Raw genomic sequence first — 23,175 nt, 5'->3', positions numbered from 1 at the left:
ATGTCAGCCATTATTACTATGCAAGAAATAGAGATATAAGAATTAGCCATAATTGTGGATTTATTCCTTTGGCAACTTATTACAGTGGTTGATCTGTAGTTCACTTTCTTGAAATATTGTTATACACTATTTTTTGCTAAACTGATCACTCTGAGGACCTCTTGTGATTCTCCCATGTTGGAACTCTGTCTTACAACACTATTCTCTCATGCTACTTTTCTAATTAAGAACATTTAATAGAGCCCAGTCAGGTTTAAGGTCAAATTTAAACTCCTCTGCCTGTATTTCATATAGTCCACAGATGATGTTACCATTTGTCCTCATTTGTTCCTAATATTGACTATTTACTTTAGTCGTTTGCTTAAGTACTACTTTCTGTGAAGCCATACCACTTGGAGGTGAGCTGAACTTGTCTAGGATCCAGGCTGGCTGAATTCACACCTCACCACTACCAATAGCATCACCTTGGGCAAATCACTTACATGTGTAAGCCTCAAAGTCTCTAAAATTGGTATATTATTATAATTGCCTCTCCTTGTAAGATAGTTAGGAATTTTAAATGAGCTATGTAAATAAAGTGTTTATAGATAGCACTCAATAAATAATAATTATTATTATTTTTGTCTCTGAACTCCTTATCATGCTATTCCCTTCATGGAAAATTCCCTCTATTTCCCACCCATCTGAATCCTACATTTCCATAAAGGCCCAAATCAAGACCCAAAAGCTTAATGGAAACCTTTTTTTATTAATCCGATAATGGATTAAGTTTCCCTTTCTGTATTCTAGTCACATTTATTGACTGTAAAATAACAACTTAGCTTTTGGCCTCATTATAACACTGCTTTGTGAAGTTATTTCTCTTATATAAATGTCTTATTTTCCTAAAGTAACGCCAAAAAAATGTAAAGACATTTGTTTCACATCCCTCACAGTATCAGCACATTGCTGGCTTATAGTAAGTGTTGAATTAGTACTTATTTAGTGATAGGTTTAGGAGTCTATATTGACTTTAAAAACATAAAGTCTTATGGGACTCAATAAATAATACCCTCTTTCCTGAGTTCCAAACCTTCCGAGAAATAAGATAATAGAATAAGGGATTTGGAAAGTGAGAATATCATCTTTATTACTAATAATTATGGCCCTGCAGAAGGTGGTATATATCTGTAGATATGTGAGTTTTCAGAGAATAAATATCAGAATCAGTCAGATTAACCCACCCAGTCACCTGGCAAGACTTTGGCCTCCCTCTGTTAGGGCAGAGACTGTCCATATAAAACTTCTAGCATGGAAAAACATCAGAAATTGTGAGTCTTGTGGACAGTGCAGCAGGAAGAGGCTGAGATAGGCAAGATTGATTTCTCCTTCCATATTTACCCATCAAATGAAATTATTCTTCTCTCTTCCCCTCCCTAAATAGAGAAGTATGAGGGACTGGAGAGCATTCAGAAGTTTTGCACTGGTGAAGCTCTCTTCTCATAAAGGGAAACATCGAGAGGGATGAAGCATTACAAACATCACACACTGATAATGATATTATTCCTCCTCCTCATTATCATTATCATCATCGTAATTAAAAATGAATATTCTCTATCGCTGGCATCTTTCATATTGCCTCACAAAGGCTAGATGCTCAGTAGGAGTTGTTACGGGACAGTGCTCAAATAAAGGCACATTTTCTCTTGAAAATATTTGGTATACCTTTGAGTTATTGGTTTAGATTGTCATTTAAAAAAACTGATTTTTTTTTGTCTTGGACTAAAGGTGTACGTTGGGATTTTTGATACATCATTAAGCCTATGATTATCGTGAATTACTTTTCATAAATGGCCTTTGGTCAAATATCACATAGGAAGAAGGAACAGAGTGTCTAAGCCAGTTATACTCCCTGTTGCCTAAAATTCCTGAATGAGATAATGTTTGAATTGTTCTGTCAGAGGACCAAATTAGCCCTGCCTACAACTGATATGCTGAGTGGCTAGTGGAAATTATACCTGGCCAATTCATTTAAGGTTACTCATTTAAACCACATTATGGGTGAATTACACATAAAGAGCAGTATGATTTAGAGTCTATCAAAATCAGGCCAATGACAAAGCTATTTTTCAAGGCAAGGAAAACTTTGTAGTTTTTAAAAGTGAGAACTAGTAAAATATCTAATAAGGATAACCATAATAACAGAATTCAATAGTATTGAATGCTTACAATATGTGAAGCACCATGCTAATAGGTTTATAGATCATATTTCATCTAGTACCCGTACCATGATTTTAGCTAGGCATTATCATTATCCGTATTTTCCAGAGGGGGAAAGTGACCTAGCTAGGTAGCAACTTGAACTCAGGCTGTGTGTCCCTAGAGGTTCCACAGCTCCCAAGGCATCTGACTTCATCTGGAATAGAAAACAAAATTAGGACAACTCCTTAACTTTATTTTAAAAACCATTAATTGGCAATCAAACGGCACATTCCCAGGGCACTAGGTTCTGACAGAAATATCCAGGCAGCACAGTCACAGAGCCCTGTTTTCCATGGTGCTTAAAATGTATGAAGTCAAAGCACACACAGATGGTAATAGATGGTGCAAGTGGGAACACTTCAATACAGTATTTATTTAGGAACATAACGGATGTTTTGTCCCAGTCTTCAGAGTAAGACTCACATTCTCCAGCAACCTACTCTATTGAACAGGGGACCGTGGAGAGACATCTCACTTGAATGGTGGGGGCTGGCACGCTGAACCTTGAACAACATCTTCGCCAGAGCTTCCTACTTGTTCAGACAGTGTTCTGTAGGGTCTTTTCCTTTGCCTTCTGATTTTACTTTGCTTGGTTATGAGCACCTCACTTTCCTGAGGTTTCCTATCCTGCTACCAGTCCAAACAAAGAGCAACTTTTCTCATTCCCAGCTACATCGGAATCTGATAGAAATTTGTGTTGCTAAAGCAAAGAAATGGGGAGACAAATAACTTCTAATGTTTACTGAGAACTTCCCATGTTTCAGACATTCTGGCAAGCTGTTCACTTGCATTATTAACTCACTTCTCACAATAGGCAAGTGAAATCACTACTGCATGATCCCCGCTTTATAGAGTGGAAACTGGAGTTTAGAAAGGTCAGAAAATGACTTGAAGTTACACATCTGGCAGACAAACAATTTAGCTCCAGTTAGCAGGGGTAGAACTTATATCCATAACCGTCACGTTATGGCTCTGCTCTCCTCCCCTTATTCCAGTTTCTTGAAGAGGGAGCTCTGGCCCATGTCAGCCTAGTGCGCTATGACCCCCAGGGTAAGGTCATGCAGAGAACCTCCGGGTACTACCATGGCAATGTTGCAGGGGCAGTTCTCAGAAAATGGGAGACCAAATACTTACACTCTTGGTTAGACAGTATCTGATCATTATCAAGTGTTTTTATTTCAGTTTTCATTTCCACTTCTAGCTGAAGGGAACATGGAAATGAAAGCTTATCCAGTTACTTTTGCAGGGTGTGTGTGTGCCTGCTTGTGTGGCCAGTACAGTATTTGAAGGGAGAATATCATAAATGAATTTGGGGATTTCAATGTCTGCCATTTAGCACCAGTAAGTAAAGCTGGTTGTAAACATGACAAATACATAAACATGAGGAATTTGGCAAGTTTTGACATAATTTTTGGAATCATTGACTTTGGGGTGTATCTATTATGACTTGATAATAAATATATTTTAAGGTTTTTAAAATATTTGACATTTATTTCATTTTCAAAAATCTCCTTGGAGCAAGTAAACAAATGAACAAAATAAAATTTTGGGGTTCATAGGAATATGGTCAGTTGGGCATCTTGATTTACAAGTGACTATTCCCTCTACTGTTTGACAGGCTAAAGTAGTTCAGTTGGACAGAAAATAGAGCTTATGTGGCTGATTCCTGAGTAATAGAAATATCCCGATTATCATATCCCTATCTCGTAAGCCTGTCGTCCGGAGAAGAGAACACACACAGCTCAGGGTAAATCCATCCATTTGCTTCCCTGGCAAGCACTGCTACTCTGAATCACTTCCCAATGTAGTCTATAGGCTCCCTCCCCATCTCTCTCCTCATGGAAAATATCATTGTATGCCCATCTTACTCCATGAGTTTTCCGTACAGCATCCAAGTTTAAACAGTTTCTCCCTCTGCTAAATTTAGAGATGCTTAACAAATGGTTCCTGGTATGTAAATTCCTATCTCTTGTATCTCAGTGCGTTTTCACCTCACACTTCCAGACACAGAAAATTACCTAAACAACAAATAAGGTAGTTTCTCTTGCCCATAAATATAAACTGGCATCATGTTACACTTCCTTGTTGCTGCTCTCTCAATCGACATTTAGCACTATGCCTGGTACACTGTAAACTATCCAATGATAATACTAGTTACTGGATCAGAAGGGCTCAGCTATATCAAACGTGTGGCAGAAGGATAAACCTTTATCCAATCTTTACCTAATCTTACATAAAGCCTGAGAAAAAGACAGGTAGTTAAGCTCATGCACAAAATGCCTAGACACAGATATTATTTTTTATGCATGTTCTAAAGATGATATGTATAAGATTTAAAAAAAAAAAAAAAACAACAGCTTTCTAATGCATCAGAGTTTAGGGGATTAAGAAAATGTAGCATGATGTTTTCAAGTTAGTCTTCCTTCCAGTTTGGAGCATGCTAAGATTAATGGAGAATGTGGTAATCTTTATTTCAAACCATTAAGTTCCAAATTTAGTGTCAGTGTAGCAAGTGCTGCAAGGAAGATGGATATTACCCTTTTCTGTTTTAGGAGCTGGTAAGTCACATTGCTTGTTTTCAGATTAGCAGATGTTTGTCTCTGGGTATTGCCATAAGGAATGCTGTGTTTATTCAAATAAATAGATTCCCTGGCTGTGAATGATGACGAGCTTCACACATTTCTCATGTGTCTTATACACACATATACTCAGATACACACTCACACACATACACACACACCCGCATATTCTACATTTGTTTTTTTTTTGGCGAAGATCCCAATTAACAGTGAAACAGATTATTTTCATAATCTTCTTTGTTGTGAAAAATTTAAAGTCTATATACATTATCTGTAAACAAAAAAAATTTTTTTTTTACTTAGCCAAAAAGGAGATGGGGTTATCACGCTAGTATTAGAACCATGGATGATTTGAAATTGACTGTGAGGTTTTCAGACTGTGGAAGGGCCCCCCAAAAGACTATGCTCTATCTTTGTAGCTGTCATTATCTAATTTAAACATTTAAACATATATATCTAGTAAGCTCCAGGGTGAGCTTTGTTTTAATGTGTACTGTATTCTATTTTTTTGAGTGCTAGTGTGGTAGAGGTGTAGGGAGTAGGGCATGATTTTCTTTTCACATATCTGAGGAGATAGTTGTGGAGTTTTTCTGACCAAGAAATATTTCAGACACTTTAGATATTTTCAAAAATGATTATGCTGACCACTGATTCACCTGAAACCAGTATGTACAGGCCACCACAAGTTTACTTCTGAAAACATCACCTAGCTCATATTTTGCTTTTAAAGTTGCAAAAAATAAGCATTGTCTGTGTAAGCTATTTGCATTGCAAAATACAGCTTAGTGAACTCTGCCATTTTCCAAAATTACCTAGGAATATACAATAGATGTATTTTTCCGTCAAAGCTGGAAGGATGAAAGATTAAAATTTAAAGGACCCATGACAGTTCTCCGGTTGAATAACCTAATGGCAAGTAAGATCTGGACTCCAGATACCTTTTTTCACAATGGAAAGAAGTCAGTGGCACACAACATGACCATGCCAAACAAACTCCTGAGGATCACAGAGGATGGCACCTTGTTGTACACCATGAGGTAAGGATGACTTCATTTCTATCTGTGATTCTTTCTGTACTTCTTTCTCTTCCATATATATGTGACCATGAAGCTGGTGGGCCACAGTGGAGCATCTGGTTTCCTGTTTGCCCTCTTTTTCAACCTTAATAATTACTCCGCTATGAAAAATAAACCAACTGAAGTCTTATGCAAGTATTAAAGCATTAAGTAAAATGATTAGATAAAGTGGGGGGGAGTTTATAATGTATATTAAGTAATATATCTCAAGTATCTCTCCAACATGCTCTAATTCAGTATGAGGAACTTCTTCCCCCTACTACTAACCTCATATATTCCTGCATCCCAATAAGGTCTAGATCAGATTTCTAGAAGCTATCTCAAGGTATGTATCCAAAAATGTTTCTACTTAAAAAGAAGGAGAAAAATCCAAAAAAATTAGAACAGTTCAAGTGTCATAAAAACCTTAGAATCATGTGGAAGTATACATTTAGGAGAAGTATATGAATTTATAATAACATTGTTAGAATGAGAATATAAATATTCTTAATTTTGTTTAAGTTGAAGAATATTTATATATATGAGTTATAGATAGATAGATAGAGAGAGATATTTCTGCTTTACAAATATTTCTCCCATTTTGAGATTATTGGAAAACCTGGCAGCTAGGTTTCTTCATTTATGGTTCAATGAAGCAAACATGAATCAAAAAACGTTGTTAATATTTTTAAAGAAAAAATGTTTAAAATATTCCTAATTTGTAAGCAATTAAAAATTGTCCACAACTCATTCTTAAGGGAAAAGTTATTTCATCCCCAAGAGACTTGTTAGAATGTTGTTTTTGTAGATCTGGACAGTACTTGGTAGTTCAGACTGTCCAAGTATTCCTTTGGCACAAAAAGGTAATGGAGGCAAAACCCTAGACTTGGTGGGTTTTGTTTAGTGTGGGAATATAGTGATCCTTTGCTTTTGAAGAAAGCTGCCAGAATTTCTACCTTTTTATACAAAATATCCAAATGAAAAAGAAAGGAAATAATGCCTCAAGAGCCGCTTCAGATGTTGGACTCAACTAATAGATATTTAATAGAATTAAAGAATGACAAATCTCAAAAAAAAAAAAGAGAGAGAGAGAAAATGGAGGATCAGTGGAGGAGACCTGTTGAGACCTTTCCAGATCATCCAAGTAGGACCCATTTATAAGTGAAACTTGAAACATCCTCCCCTTATAAAACACCCTACACTTGTTTTTGAGCCTAAGTTCAGTATTTGTTCCTCCCAGCTGGCAATGTTCTGGGGCAGGATTTGCACCTATTGAAAAGTTGATCAGTTCTTACTTTCTGATGCATGTAATGTTCTTCATCAGTAACTAGCCTGTTACTGCCCATCTCCTAAACTTATCTCCACCTTTGCTAATACAGCATCACTGTCCTTAATATTTTGATTTCAAAATGCAAGTTTGATCATTAATTTGCACATTTCATATTTGCTTTAATCACTTAATGAGTTTACTGGCTATAAAGCCATCCCTACCACATTTCTTGAGCTACTTAATAATATGGGTAAATATATTTTATAAAAACCAGGTGAGGAATTTGGTATAAATTCCCTCATAATTCCACCAAACAAAATCAAATATATTTCAGTGAATTATTTTCTTTACCCTTTTTCAAAATGTAAATAGAACTGAAGATAGGGACTAAAGAGAAGACTAGCAGAGTCCGCCTTCCATTAGGCAGTAAATTTGTATAAAATGAAATGGTTGGAATATAGTGAAATCACCCACAGACTCTCCTTTGCCTGTTCCTTTGTTGTTTTATGGGGACCGGTGCTGTTTTAAGGAAGGCGATGGGGAGAGCTGCCCTGAGGAGAGGAGACATCCTCTTCTCTCCATGTCTTCTACTCCACCAAGTCTTTATCCAAGTATTTATTTGCTTACATCTAGTTTTAGTCTCCAAAGATTTTCTGGGTCTAGGTGGCCTAGGTAGATTAGGTAATGATGCTTGTCTTGGGAAATATTACAAATGCTTGCCCATCATACAAAATCATACCTATTTTCTCAAAACAAACAAACGGATAGAATCCAGTCATTGTTGTAAATAATTCCTTTTAGATCTTTTGGTTAACAGCTCAGTATCATGCTGCAGTTTGTGCCTGCCTCTCTTGCTTTTCTTAATATATTTGCTATAGATAATAACATCCTGGTCGTATTTATCAGTAAGTGTCTAATCTATAGGGCTCTTGTTTATGTCTTCTGTTTTCCTTAATTGATAAGGCTGACGGTGAGAGCTGAGTGTCCAATGCATTTGGAGGACTTCCCTATGGATGCACATGCCTGTCCACTAAAATTTGGAAGCTGTGAGTAAATTTTTAATTTTGATTTTCTTTATTCTTATGAGAGACCTAAGCCTTTGTTTTTTTTTAAATATTTTATTCATTTATTTATTTGAGAGAGAGCAAGGTAGCAGGAAGAGGAACAGAGGGAGAGGGACAAGCAGATTCCAGGCTGAGTGCAGAGCCTGATGCGGGGCTCAATCTCAGGACTCTGAGATAATGACCCGAGCCAAAATCAAGAGTCAGATACTTAACTGACTGAGCCACCCAGGCACCCCTGAGACACCTAAGTCTTTAAGCAAGAAATTTCCAATTAGTAAAGTTTGTTAGGAGACAGATAAAAACCATGAAGAAAGTTTAGTGATTTGCTGCAAATACTTTCTAGGGGTGCCTGGATGGTTCAGTTGGTTAAGGTTAAGCTGAAGTTGCCTTCAGCTCAGGTCATGACCTCCAAGTCCTAGGATCAAGCCTGCATCAGGATTCCTGCTCAGTCTATTTTTCCCTCTCCCACTACCCCCTTCTATTCCCCCACTTCCACCTCCTTGTTCTCTCTCTCTCTCCTCTCCCTAAAATATATAAAATCTTTAAAAAGGTACTTTCTATAAGTAATAATCTTTTATTTCATTTTTAATGTTATTTCAGGAAGAGATTATTATGACAAAGAATGGATTTAATTAATTAGTGGAAAAATTCTACTTTTGTTAAAGCTGTATTCATAGAAAAAGCAAGTGGAGTACGGATGTTTTTACCCCATAGATAATATCTCCCTGCCAATAAATGGGAGATCACTGTACTTATTTTGTATCATTGCTGACATTTGTTTGACCTTAAGAATATTGCAAGTTGTTTATCAGATGGAAATATTGGTAGGTGCCAGCATTGGATGATAGTTGTTTCTTAATAATGAAGTCTACTCCTAAAAAAATATTGCCTGATGAGAATTTACCCTAATCAGAGTCTTTTGAAAAGTTCTAGATCTGTTTGGATATCCCATGAAATTCATGTGTGGTAATGCTTTTGAAGGTATCCTAGATAACTTTATGATAACTGTTGGGGCTTCTGCTATTTGAAACTAGGTAGGCACACATTAGAGGAGCCAAGAGAACAGTGGACAGCAGAGTCAGGTTCTCTGGTCTTCCTCTCCCCTTCTGCTTTGGACTAGTATGCATATATAAAGGGAGTGAGAACAATGTATTCCTGGTTTCCTGCAGAAGAGTTACTTACAAGGACTGCGTCAACTCCGGGACTACCTAGCCAGCTTTCTGTTCCCACTAGACAGACAGTCTAAGCAACTATTTTGGTGAAGATATGATTCATAGAAAAAAAAATAGTGGTGGTGTAGGAAGACAGCAAGCAAAGAAAATAGCAAAGGCCTTCAGGCTCCTAGCAGCACTAGTCATGGAGAGACAAGTTTATTTATAAATCTAATTCTATACTGAAACCCAAGGACAAACCACTTCAAAAATTGTCAGCCAAATGGGCTGTGGTGATAACTCCCTCATCCCCACTCTTTTCCCAATTTAATTTATATTCTATGTTACGGACTACTATGTTTTCTCCTGATTACCATTTCCATTCCTAACAATATTATGTATTATGTGTTACTTGTATGCTAGGCAGGATATTCAACATTTGTATGTGTATCAGTTCGTCTAATCTACAAAATAATCTTTTACTTAGGAAGATCATGCATTATAGTTTGCCTGGGGCAGTAATTATTTATGCCTAATATCCTTGTATAACTACTAATAGTGCCCCCTTTTCCCTCAGAAATACCTTGTTTTGGACAAAAAATTACTTGTTTAGTATACTAGTCAGGAAGGCTTCCAAGCAGTGAGTATAGCTAGCTGAAAAGAAGAAGGGTTTATATTTTTACATGAGATGAATGATGGTGATTGTTGGTTGATTGTTGGTTAGTCAGCATCTTAACGAGGATGATGTTTTAAGATGCCCTTATATGTTCTTCCTGATCACGAAATGGCTGCTGCAACTCCAGCCATTGCATCTGCTTTCAAAATAAAGAACAGTGCACTGACAAAGAAGAAAGAACCAGCACCTGTATCAAAAAGATAAAAGCTTTCCCTAAAATCCTAGCAGACATTTACTCACATCTCATTAATCAAAGATGTGTCTCATTGCCAATGCTAACTGCCAATGAGGCTGGGAAGAAATACTCTTAACTAGGCACATTGTCAGCCTGAAGAAAATAGGAAGTATTTTTAGGAAGGGGGAAATGGATAGCGAGTAGAAAACAAACAGTGTCTCATGTAAGAAAACTGAAGCTAAATAAAAACCTGCTTTCTACCTCAGAGCCTTTATATATGCTCTTTTCTCTACTTGGGTTACTCTTCCCTTGGTTCTCCATGTAACTGGCTTCTTTTATTTTTCACTTCTCAGCATAAATGTCATCTTCGGGAGCCTTCCCTAATGACCTTGTCTAAATTTACATACAGTCCTACCCATCTTCTTCATTATAATACATATTTAATTTAGATGTATTACAGCAATAATTATTAGTTTTATTTATTGGTTGACATTTTTATTGTCTGGAGACTGTAAACTCCCATGAGAGCACAGCCTATTTTGTTTAGCATTTCCTAGCACAGAGCCTAATATAATGTAGATACTTAATAAATATTTATTGAATAGATAAAAATTATAATAATCAGGTTTTAAATGCCCCTTCAATGTTTAAGTCTTAGAAAAGATAGCTTCAGAAAAGGATTTAAGACCTGTGGGGAATTAAACAGAGAAGATTTGACATTGAAAAGTAAGCATCTGAGCTCAGTGGGAGAGCACCATGACTAATTACCATCGCCTGCCATTGGCTTGAGAAGAAGCAGTAGTGGTTGATTTATTGTATAGTTAGTTCTCTGACCTGGCCTAATTAGCACACTTCTGAAATGAAGAAACTGAGGCAAAAGTGGGCTAAAAATGCATTGACCCGGTTTTTGAAGCAAACATCTTGCCAAAATCTCACAGAAGAAAATAAGCAAAAGATAAGCTAGAGGATTTTGTAATAATTTAGTAGAACACCCTGTAATAAATGTTTATGAAGAGAAGTCATCCAAATGTTGATAAGAACTAAACTCAGAAAAGCAGATTTTTCCTTACCACTTTCCATTAGACCACGATTGTCAATGTTATATCACACTTTTTGCTTATTGGGGAAAGAGCCCTCTTCATAAGGCCAGATAACCAGAAGACAATGTACATGATTTAGCTGACATCTTTTAACTCCTTTTTAAGGAAAATACAAATAAGGCTTTGATTCTAAAAGAAGAGATTCAGATGATATTCTGACAATAAGATCTAGGCAAGTGCTAGATCTAGTGCGGACTTGATAAATGATGGTTTCCTGACTGATAATCAAGCACAATGCCTTGTAAATAAGGAGGGAGGGATACATAGATATTTAAATGAATTCTGAATAATAAATAACTTTGGAAATTATTTAGTGCACCTGCTTCATACAAATGGAAAGACAAAAGCCCCTAAAGTGAAGTGATAGTGTCTATTAGCAGATGCTCTTCTGATACCAACTCTCGTGTTGTAGCACCACAAAGTTCTTTCATAAACCCAGCCAAGTATTCTTTTTAAATTTTTTTTCTGAAGTAATCTGCTGATTTATTTGAAATCTGAGCTTAGCATTTTGACTGAGTAGCTGAAGACTTTTTAACCTTATTTTCTTTATACTGAATTGTCTCAAATGAAGGAAGTAGTCATAGGACCTACTTTCTAGATATGAAGAAGTAAGGCATATCACCTGTTGTGATGCCTTAGGTATAGTTGTCTTCTACATCTTAAAACACCAACTTTATTTTTTAAGTTTTTACTTAAATTCCATTTAGTTAGTTGGGGCACCTGGGTGGCTCAATCTGTTGAGCATCTGCCTTCAGCTGAAATCATGGCCCCAGGGTCCTGGGATCAAGCCCCATATCAGGTTCCCTGCTCAGCAGGGAGTCTGCTTCTCTCTCTCCCACTGCCCCTCCCCCTGCTCATGCTCGTGCTCTTGCTCTCTCTCTCTTTCAAATAAATAAATAAATAAATAAATAAATAAATAAATAAATAAAATCTTTTAGAAAATAAATTCCAGTTAGCATACAGTGTAATATTTATTATTTTCAGGTGTACAATGTAGTCGATCTTTAAAACATCTGGTGCTCCTCACAACAAGTGCACTCCTTAATCCCCATCACCTAAACCATGTGGATCCACTCTGCATTTTGGGAGATTTCCATTGAGAGACATGAGCAATATGTAATCTCCACTTTCACAGAAATGCTGTGTTTATTGTAGATTTCGTACACAATGGAGTTTCTAAGAGATTGCAAGTGTGAGACATTGAATTATATGAAGTGAAAAGTGGATGGTAACAGTTTTTTTCCTCTAAAACCATATTAGCAGCCCGTTGGCAACACATGATGAGGTACAAAAAGGTAGAGTCCAGGCACTGTCCCTAATGATAGTGCAATACTGTAGCAAGAGTTTTTTTTATTTGTTACAAAATGACACAATCTCTAGAATTGGTTTCATCCCTAATTACTTGACCACCAAGAATCCTTGCTTGGATTTTGAGCATATAATATACAGTTTTTGCCTAAGAAATTCTTATTAATAGCATTAAGGGAGAATGAATGTCATTCTATGCTCTTACCTCAGTTTTCCCATTAAATTGCTATTTAAATATGTAAGACCTTAAATAGGCTATTCAGGGTTTCTCTGCTTCAGTTTATCATCTGTAAAATGAGACAAACTATATGACCTCTAAAGTCCTTCCATGTTAACAATCAGTGATTCTGTGTTACCATAAACTTGAGATGTTTTCCTAGGTAAGACACTCCCATTAAAAAAAGAAAAAAAATTACCATGATCGGAAAAATATTTTACTGAATATGGGTACCTACAAATTGTAAGCAATATGGTTCTTCTCAATCTAGTGTGCTCTGCACTTCTTTGAGGGATTTTTAAAAATAAGTCATGTTTTAGATGCTAACAAATGCAGTCCTCCTCCTTAACAAATGCAATGCTGAAACGATTCAAAATTTAAGTTAATGAGATGTGTTAACTCAATGGTAGGAATTATTTCACAATGTATATGTATATCAAATCTTCATGTTGTACACTTTAAATATCTTATAATTTTATTTGTCAATTTTACCTTAGTAAAGCTGCAGATAAATACATATATACACAAAAGTCAATGAGGACAGCCACAATTAAGAAATAAAAATCGATGAGAACAGGGCGCCTGGGTGGCTCAGTTGGTTAAGCGACTGTCTTCAGCTCAGGTCATGATCCTGGAGTCCCGGGATCGAGTCCCGCATCGGGCTCCCTGCTCAGCAGGGAGTCTGCTTCTCCCTCTGACCCTCTTCCCTCTCGTGCTCTCTCTCATGCTCTCTCTCTCAAATAAATAAATAAAATCTTTATAAAAAAAATCAATGAGAACAAATTCCAAAGCCACTCATTTATCAGTCTTACACATTTATGAAAGAAGCAGTAACCACTAACTTAATTCCTAGCATATTCTCTCAAACTTCTGAAAAAAATTGATTAAAAAGATACCTGATTGTAAATTGGTCCAGAAATGATGCTGGAGCACACCAGACACCCACATAAAATCAGGAGAATACTGACTACACTTTTCTGCAAAACTCATCCCAGAGACAAGAAGTTTTGGTTCAGAGAAGGAGGGGGATGGCTTTCATCTTTCTTATGGCAGCTCCACATGTGTGTAAAAATGCCACCATCACTTCACATCTCATAATGTTTTAGCTTGGAGAAATACATATTTGAACAAAACACTCAAGTTTGTTAGCTTGGGGTGGGCATTGGGTGAAGCAAGAATGTATTATGACTTTTACAGGCTCAAGGCACTTGTGTTTGTGAACAATTCCTCAAAAAATAGATTAAAACTGTATTTTAATTTATAATTTGATATTTTTAACTTTTATATTTTAGGTTAATATACTCCAAGCAGGGTTGTATTCACTTTTTTCTGACTTAAAAAAATAATAACACATTGCTTGGCCACCTAGAAGTATTGTGGACCCTGGACACTTTGTCTACTGTGCCTAATGCAGAAGTTGGCCAAGGGGTAAAGCTTTCACAGTAAAGCCAACTTTTGGTATCATATCTGCCTCTCAAACACCTTGGAAACTCTTTGCTTTTGCTAATGTGCTCTTCTTGTAATTTTTAATATCACCCTACATCTAAACCAAGGGAAGTATATACTATCATTCCATCCCCTGTGTAGTGGATGTTCTGTGACTAGAAACCAGAAAAGGTATGGAATCCCTTCTTCTTTTCCTTCTCACTCATTCTATACACCTCTTCCCCCAACCTTCCTGAGTTACAGATCATGTAGAAGGATGGCTAGGTTAAAAGTGACATGGCGAATGAAAATGATTGAGAAGTGTAATGAGCTAAGTGGTGAAACTCATCAATATCATTGTCGTGATAGTAAACGTCCATAAAAAGGAGAATTAATTTAAAAGGAAGTAAAGTCAGACTTCCCTTAAAAATGGATGCTTGGTAAAATTTCCAGTGTTATATTTCACATTGATCATGACCTTCCCCTGGCCTGACATAATCTGGACCCAGGCTCCTTCCGTATTTCATCTCTCATGTACTCAGCTTTAGCCACATTGCTATTCCTGTTCTTCCTCAAACTTATCAAGCTTTTACCTCAACCAGAGGAAGAAAGTTCTTTGCTCACCTATCCAGCAAACTCTTCCCCAAGACATACCCTACTCTCATTTCTGTCATGCATATAACTGTCATTTCCTTAAGAACCCTCTCTGAGTCCTTTACCTAAAATAGGCCCATGTCCTTCATTCTCTACCCTCTTAGCCTATTGTGTATGGCTTTACTGCATTTAACGCTACTTGAAATTATGTTTATTAGCTTGTCTGTTTTTGTCCCCATTACTGCCGTGCATGTTCCACAGCATCAGGGAAACTTGTTTGTTATGGATTTTTTTAGCAAGGTACTTTGTCTTTTGTAGGTGCTTAATAACCATTTGTTGTAAGAGTGAACAGATGACTGAACAAATCAGGAAAATGTGTTTTAATTTTCCTAAACTAAGGGATATGGACTCTTCTTTCTTGGCCTGCCCTCTGGAGCCATGAAATTGAAAATATGAAACTAATAGGACTCACCAGCTAATGAGGAGTACCAAAGTAGCGTGACACATGGGCCATTTTCTTTCCTGTCCTTCCAGATGCCTACACCAGAGCAGAAGTTGTTTATGAGTGGACAAGAGAGCCAGCACGCTCAGTGGTTGTAGCGGAAGATGGATCACGCCTAAACCAGTATGATCTTCTTGGGCAAACAGTAGATTCTGGAATTGTTCAATCTAGTACAGGTAAGTGCCAGTTGATTATTCCAGAGATGTCAGAAGAAATATAAACAGTTTTTGTGAGAATGTGAGAGAGAATTCAGTAAGTTCTACAATAACACAAATAGAGAGACAATTTGACTAACCTGAGACCAGTTAAGCTAGGAACTAGTGTAAACTCTATAGATTTGTGCCCTTGGATTCCTCATTTGATGTCTTTTGGCCTCTGTTTCTTTGTTTGCAAAATAAGATGCTAGTTCTATGTGATCAGGGAAGCAGAGTATTTAGAAATGTGAACTTTTGGGAAGAATGTATGGATTAAATTCTTACTCTTCTACCTTGCCTGTTGACTGTGGTCACCTCACAGAGTTATTGGAAGGCATAAATTCAATCCATGAAGAGTACTTATGATAGCTCTGGCACATAAAAAAACTCTCAATAAATGTTAGCTATTAATATCATCTAGGCCTAATTATTATAACGATTCAATGAATCTTGGTGAATTTGTAGCAGTGATCATTATACGTAAGATACCAAAAGAACTAGAGCAGATACTATTAAGCAGCTGGACCCAAAATTTTAAACTTTTGAAGTTGTTTCAAGAAATAAGAGTTTAGTTATGCAAATATCCATTTTGTGACTAAATGTAATGTGATCACTGGGCTGGAAAATTATAAAAGTTTGGATTTTAACCCTCCCTCAATCCCAATAATTTTAATTATGTTCAATCAGTGAAGGCGTAACAAGAGCCAGCAGTTTTTATAGCTGTCTTCAAAATTTTAAATTAGTTCATTCACTTTGGTAATTTCTAAAAAAATACAGTTAGGTAACAAATAAGGGCAGAAGTGCTATTCTTGTCAGAAAAATTTCTTCCTTAGTTTTCAGGCTTTATATTAGGACTCTGATAATTCTAACAAGTTCATGTAATAGATCAATATATCTTATTCTGGTTATTGGAAAATCCCTGCTTAATGGGATCTGCCTTTTGCTTATTTTGTCACAACCATGGCTACTCTGGAAGCCCAAACATTTATGTTCCTTGTTTTGAAAAATGGAGAAGACTGTTGCTCAGTTTTGCCCACATTAAAAATTTATGTGGCATAGTGGAAAGGTTTTAGGCTTTGCAGTGAGAAAGATATGCACTCAAGTCCTGGTCCTGCCACATAGAAGTCTTGTAACTTTGGGAAAGTCATTTATCCAACTAGAAACTCTGGTCTCTTCTAAAAAGTGGGGATTTTATACTTTTGCATTAAAGATGAGATAATATAAAATACTAAGCAGAACATTACATTTGGTAAGTGCTCAAAATGTTATGTAGTCCGAGATTCCAGAACTTGGAAAATACTGAACATTTCTCTCCCTCATAAGTTATGTGGGAAATCATACTAAAATGAGCAGTGTTCACTTTTAAGAATCAAATGCTATTATAAGCTGGATATTGTGGTAGGCACTGGAGAGTCAGTGATAGACAAGGCGGAGAGCTTGCTGCCTTGGAAACCGAAGTCTAAGGGAAGACAAACACATAAACTATAATTATCAAAATGGGTGGTAAATGCTGTGATTAACATTTCTGTGAGGGCAGGGACCATATCTGTCTTCTGTATCCCTACTATAGTAGCTGAAACAGAAGAGGCACTAAATAAATATTGTGAGTTAATGAATAAAACAATAAATGTATCCAGCCTAGGATAATCAAGGAGGAATTGCTGCAGGGGTTGACTTTCATGTTGTTAATCTGTATTTGTTGGGAACCAAATAATCACTGTTTTAGGCCCAGAACATTGAGAATAATAAACATAGAACTTTCCCTCAAGAAATTCTCCATTATCATTAGAATGAGGGCTGAAGGATGTGAAAGCAACAATAATTCAACCCCAGGGACCAGTGACATGCATTCAATAGTAGAAGTGTATACAAGCCAGGAGGGTTACTAGAGAAAGGAGTGCCTCCACTCTAGTTCTAGTGGTAGTGACCTTGACATGTCACTGCATCCCTCTTGATGACCTATTTCCATGTCTGCAAAGTGAGTGGCTCATTCTGATGAACTTGGAGACATCTCTGGCTTCATCAGGATTTAGCCTACATATATTTTAGTTACTCAGAAATGAAATACAGGCATAAATGGAACTAGGGGATGAGAGGCAGTGGCCCAACCCACCACCACCAAACTGGTTGGACCTCATATGTTGGGTCTGTTAAAAGTACTCATTCTTCACTAAAGCAGCAAGTTTACCTATATAAATAAGAGTTTTTTCTTGTCATTCCCGTAATGGATATGGGGGGGGGAGGGAGGTGAGGAAAATAGTGAGCAAATTCTCAGATGTAGGAACTCAGTTTGGTGTACTTTTCAACCTCACAATAAAACACTGAACTATACTTCCTCTGGGTCTACTTTAGCTCATCAAAAATCCACCCTGATAGATTTCTGTGGGAAGAAACAAAGATCTTTTTAAGGTCTTCAATCCCATATTTCACATATATTTGTGGAGCCCTAAAAACATTAAGATAAATGGCATTGAGTGCTTTACCTCCCTGTTTCTGCCAGAAGACTAGGAATGACAGCAAGAAAGAGCACCACATGGAGAATGATTAGATAAAAACCATCTTCCTCTACCTTAAAATCCTCTGCAGGGAGAGAAACAATTCAGGTCACCTCTTAGAAGGGGTTGTCTTACTTGCCTGAGCCAACTCACATGTGAACACTCATTCAGACATACTACCAGTGATCTCTTTCAAGCCAAACACTTCTAGATCACTCCAGTGACATGGGGGGTGGGGGGAGGAATATAAGGCTCAATCCAATGCTTGGATTTTTTTAATTCAGTGCAAAACCATTAGAGGCCTAATATCTTTCCTGGGGTCTGCCATAAGATTTGGGAGAAGACAGTAAGTTGGAGATTTAGTTTGAAATACACCTACGCACCTGGCAGAGAAAAACCTTTATGGTCACATAAAAGGATGAGTCCAGTCAGCTCTCAAATCCAGTACAATTCTATGTTATTCCCTCATTTATTCACTAATTCCTTCAACCATTTGCTCACTTACTGTGTTTGACGTCGTAATTGGGCTTGGGAAAGATAGATGAAGGACACGTAATTCCTGCACTCAAGAAGCTCATATTTGATTGATATAAGTAGCTAACATGCATTTGCCATTGTTCTAATACAACAATCCCAGGATAGGGGTATTAATGTTATTATATCCATTTTATAGATGGGACATAATTGAAGCCAGAGAGATTTAACTGTTTTTCTTAGGTCACACAGCTAGGCATGGCAGAGCTGAGATTTGAACCTGCAGGTAGTCTAGCTGTAGAGTGCTCTCAACCACATGACAGGCAACATAGACATGTGTGAAATGCAGTAATGTAGTGCAGCATGGATTTAAGAGTATGGACTCTGGAATTATACCATGAAGGTTTAAATTGCTGGTTATACTACTTATTAACTGTCTGACCTTTGGCAAGACATTTCTCAGTTTCTCTTTCTCTTGTACAATTTGGAGATGATAAAAGGATCTACTTCATGAGCTACTGTGAGATTGAAATAAAAATGCATGTAACCTGCTTAGCAGACTATCTGACATATAAAATTATGTAATAAATATTAGATATTACTATTAATAATAATGATAGAGTTAGTGCAAAGGAGCTACACGACATAAGGAACTCATTTCTGCTTGAAGTATCAGAGAAGGCAGTTTGGAGCTGGACCCCAGACGTGGCACCTTATCTCATTCTATTATACCCCATTATGTTTCCTAAGTAATTCTTTAAGGAGAGCCCGTGCAAAAATTACAACAGTGACTAAAGAGCAAGAAAATATGACTTATACAGAGAAATATAATAATTAAATTAGTAACCAGGCATAATGATAATATCATGGCCAGAAAACAGTAAGAATATAATAATAGACAATGCCTTTATGAAGTATATGGTGATGGCTATAAAACCTTCATATTTACCTAAGTCAATAGACAGATTTGATCAAAGGAAATTTAGGTTAGCTTTGCTGAATAAGAATGTTTCTTCTTTATGAATGACTGTCTTTTATCCTTAGAACAGATGACCAAGAGAAATTGTGAGATCTTCTTTCCTAAAGATAGTCTTCTCTGGATAAGTTGATTTAAGGATGACCCTGCAGGGTCAAAATGAATGAGGAAAGCAACCATTTTCCCTGACCAGGGAGCAACAGCGGTGATCGACATTCACCCAAGGAGCTTCAGGGCCCGCATTTATGAAGCCTAGTACATGATCTCCAGAGAAATAATTGTAGCCATAAAATGTAAAAACTAGGGATTGAGTGTAGGGCAAAGAGATTTCTATAGTTTTCTGGTCAACCTATTCATATTTCAGATGAAGAGACACGTCTAGAAAGGCTAAGCGGCCTAGAACTCTAACCATTTTTTTTTCTTATTTCTATTCCAGAATTCTTTGACGCAGATATTAAAAACACCAATTCCTCCCTCAATGATATTTTTGATTCCTCAATCCTATTAAATATGTAACATAGAAACTTAGGGAAAACATAGCTTGGAAAACACAAAGTTTAAAATACTTGGAAGGAAAGTGACAGGTTATAGGGACCTAATGTTCACTACAACTTTGTTGACGTGAATGGTTGCTTTCTAGAGCTGGAGAGAATACATTTCTATTGTTTCTGTCTTCACACTGTCAATCTGCATGTGACTCAGCTTTTTTAAATGACTTTCGTATCTGTCATTTCATTTTGTCCTCCCAGCATCCTAGGAAATAGTTAAGTAAAGCACTATTATTTTAATCAAACAAATGAGGAAACTGAAGCCAAATAAAGTTAAGCAAAGTATTTACTCTTCAAGTAAACGGAAACCATTTACTAAACAAACCCTCGAAGCTGCTTTATAGAATTATATCCTTGTTTTTTGTCTTTCTTTCTCCTTAATTTTGTATGGTAATGTATCAGAAATATTGTCACATCTAATTTACAAGCTTCCCTGAGGGTTACATGATATGCAAGGATATTTGAATTACAGTTCTTCTAGACTGTTGAATTAGAGGAAAATAATTTAACACGTTTAGTGCATAAGCACTTGATGTCTAGAGATACTCTTTCAATTCAATTTAGGAGATTGATTTTTTTTTGTTGTGTTTTTCTTTTATTTTTAAACTATTACAAAATGATTATGATTTTGCTGCCTTTTTTTTCTCCTTATGTGTTTTGTGCCAAAACTTCTTAGATTTTTTTTTTTAATTTAAGAGAATGATTTCAATAGATTTGAAATCCTCCTATTCTTTCTCTAATTTGTTAGGAAGTGATTTATATAACAAATATAATGTGGAATAATAGCTCCTCCAAATTAGTATTCTTTGCAGAATCTTCCTAAAATGTCACATTGTGGACAACAAAAGATGATAATGGAATATGTATAGACACTCATCTTTCTGACATTATATGAAAGATGGGATTTTTTCTTTGAGCTGATGACATTTTGTAAACCACAGTTGAATGAATGGTTAGGAATCATAATAGCATACTCCTGAGAGGGTGAAATGTAACATGGCCATGTCCACACAAGACTACATTTTAGGAGTCCTGGGAAAATTGGTTTTCTGCCTTTTTCTCAAGTTTGAATCACTCCTTTCTTTCAGATGACCTTGGAGTCATCACCCAAAGTATCACAGAAACTGAAAAGAAATTAGTAAACGTTGTATTTCCCCTCCCAAAGAAAGAGTCTCATGGATGTTAATTTGAGTGAGTGCCCTTAAACCTCAGTGCCTCCTTTTCACCATACACAGATGTTGAATACTTAAAATATGTAAAACCTTCTATATTCAAAGAACTGTCCCTCTTTCCAATTAACTTTCAGTTTAATGAGAGGGATATAAGCATATAAGTTAGCTAAAATAAAAAGTATGAGATTTTATTATAAATGTAAACAGAAGCTATAAATAAATTTGAAGTTACTTCCTAGTGATCAGTCAATGGCAATTGTTATCATTATTAACAATTAGCAGTGAAAGCATACTTGTGTGTGTGTGTGTGTGTATGATTTTCTCCTATAAAGAGTAAATGCATTTATTTTACCAATATTTTTACGAATTCTGATTGGAGGGAAAAGAGGAGAAAGTGGAGAAAGGAACTAAAATTTATTTTAAAACTCTTACATAGCATGATCTTAATCAGAGCCCTTATTCTTTATTCTCCCCACAACATACTTCTCACTTTTTTATAGATCAAGAAACTGAGGATCAGAGACTGTAAGTGAGTTACCCAAGTCTATCCAGGAAGAAAATAGCATATCTAAGTTTTGAACCCAAATCCAAACCTAATAAACTTTCCTCTGTAGTGCATTTCTTCCTATTCTGCTATGGACTGAGCCCAGCCTATAGATGAACAAAATATTCAGCAATAATAGGTGTCAAGTAGAGAATTTTGTATCAAGATACTGAGATGTGAAAATGTGTGGTAAGACATGAGACACGATAGTGAAAAGCATATTAGAGCTGTGACACGGAGAGTCTTAAATCCAGGTAATGGAGAAGTTTGCTTGTCAGTAGATGATACTGGAGACATTGTTGATTGTCACACTGGGGGAGGGCGAAGTGTTTACTAGTGGCATCTAGTGGGTATAGGTCAAGTGAAAAATCCAAAAACATATAGGACAGCCCCCACAACAAACAACTATCTGGTCTGAAATGTCAATAGTGCTGAGGTTGAGAAACCTTAATGTAGATAATGGGAATCCATTAAGGTATCTTAAGATTTTATGTACACTTTAAAAAGATTACTCTGACATCAAAATTTAGGGAAAACTGGAGTGAGGAAGTGACTGGAGATAAACAAGGCAGTTAATAGATCTACAAAAGAGTTAAGAGCAGTGACCATGAGATAAGAGATAGACTAAGAGATACTGCACAGGAGAAATTAAAATTGTGATCAACTGATTCCTTTCTCTCTCTCTCAGAAGCCCTACTTAACATCCAAGGTTTGATTCTAGGATTTTAGTCTGAGTGAGCAGACAGATGAGAGAGTACCATGAATTTAGAGATGGACTCTAAGGGAAAAAGCAGCACAACTATACGTTGGTCATTATATTTTTTTATGGGAAAGGTTAACTAATGTCAGTTTTTGAACACATTTAGTTGATGATGTCAATGAAAAATCAGTATCTCTGAGATGTCCAGTAGGTATTTGGGCATACAGGTTGATTTTAAAGTAATATCCCTTAGAGCTGTAGATTTGGCAGCCCTCTAGGTACAAATGATGCTGGGGCAGAGGTGAGAAAGGCAATTCCTGGATAGAGACAAAAAAAAAAGGGGGGGGGAAGCTGAAAGCAGAACTATACCAGGAACCTCTATGATTACTTTGCAGAAAGATGAGGATTGGGATATTAAGAGATCATGGACAGTTTTAGCCACATTATAGGGCTGAAGGAGGATGGCCATGGGCTGGGATATAAATCCACAGATTGCGTAGGGCAAAATTTGGAGTTGAAGGGAAGGAGAAAGCTGGAGCAACATGAATACCAAAGAAAGTGATGTTTTCTTAGTAAAAACACACCTATTTCTCTCCTACCCACCCACAGATAGCTCAGTATATATTCAGAATGGATAAAGCTAAAATTTTAAGATTTATAATTGAGAAAATATAACATCAATTTAAAAAAAAAAACTCCTATAATTTGGGTTGCA

General features: G+C 36.5%; 1 protein-coding gene across 3 annotated transcripts in view; it reads left to right on the top strand.

Annotated features, from left to right (window-relative positions):
• The window catches only part of GABRA1 (gamma-aminobutyric acid type A receptor subunit alpha1), a 59,300-nt gene that overhangs the window by 21,857 nt on the left and 14,268 nt on the right, over positions 1–23,175 (top strand). For all 3 annotated transcript variants that reach the window (XM_073890307.1, XM_073890303.1, XM_025866627.2), the window contains exons 5-7: positions 5,637–5,857; positions 8,109–8,191; positions 15,390–15,533. In XM_073890307.1, the coding sequence (XP_073746408.1) occupies positions 5,637–5,857; positions 8,109–8,191; positions 15,390–15,533 (448 nt within the window). The remainder of the gene's footprint in view (positions 1–5,636; positions 5,858–8,108; positions 8,192–15,389; positions 15,534–23,175) is intronic.

This window comes from Callorhinus ursinus, unplaced genomic scaffold, assembly GCF_003265705.2.
Source record: "Callorhinus ursinus isolate GAN/ISIS: 27379988/994484 unplaced genomic scaffold, GSC_fseal_2.0 scaffold3, whole genome shotgun sequence".
NCBI lineage: Eukaryota > Metazoa > Chordata > Mammalia > Carnivora > Otariidae > Callorhinus > Callorhinus ursinus.
This window is presented reverse-complemented; position numbering and strand designations above follow the sequence as displayed.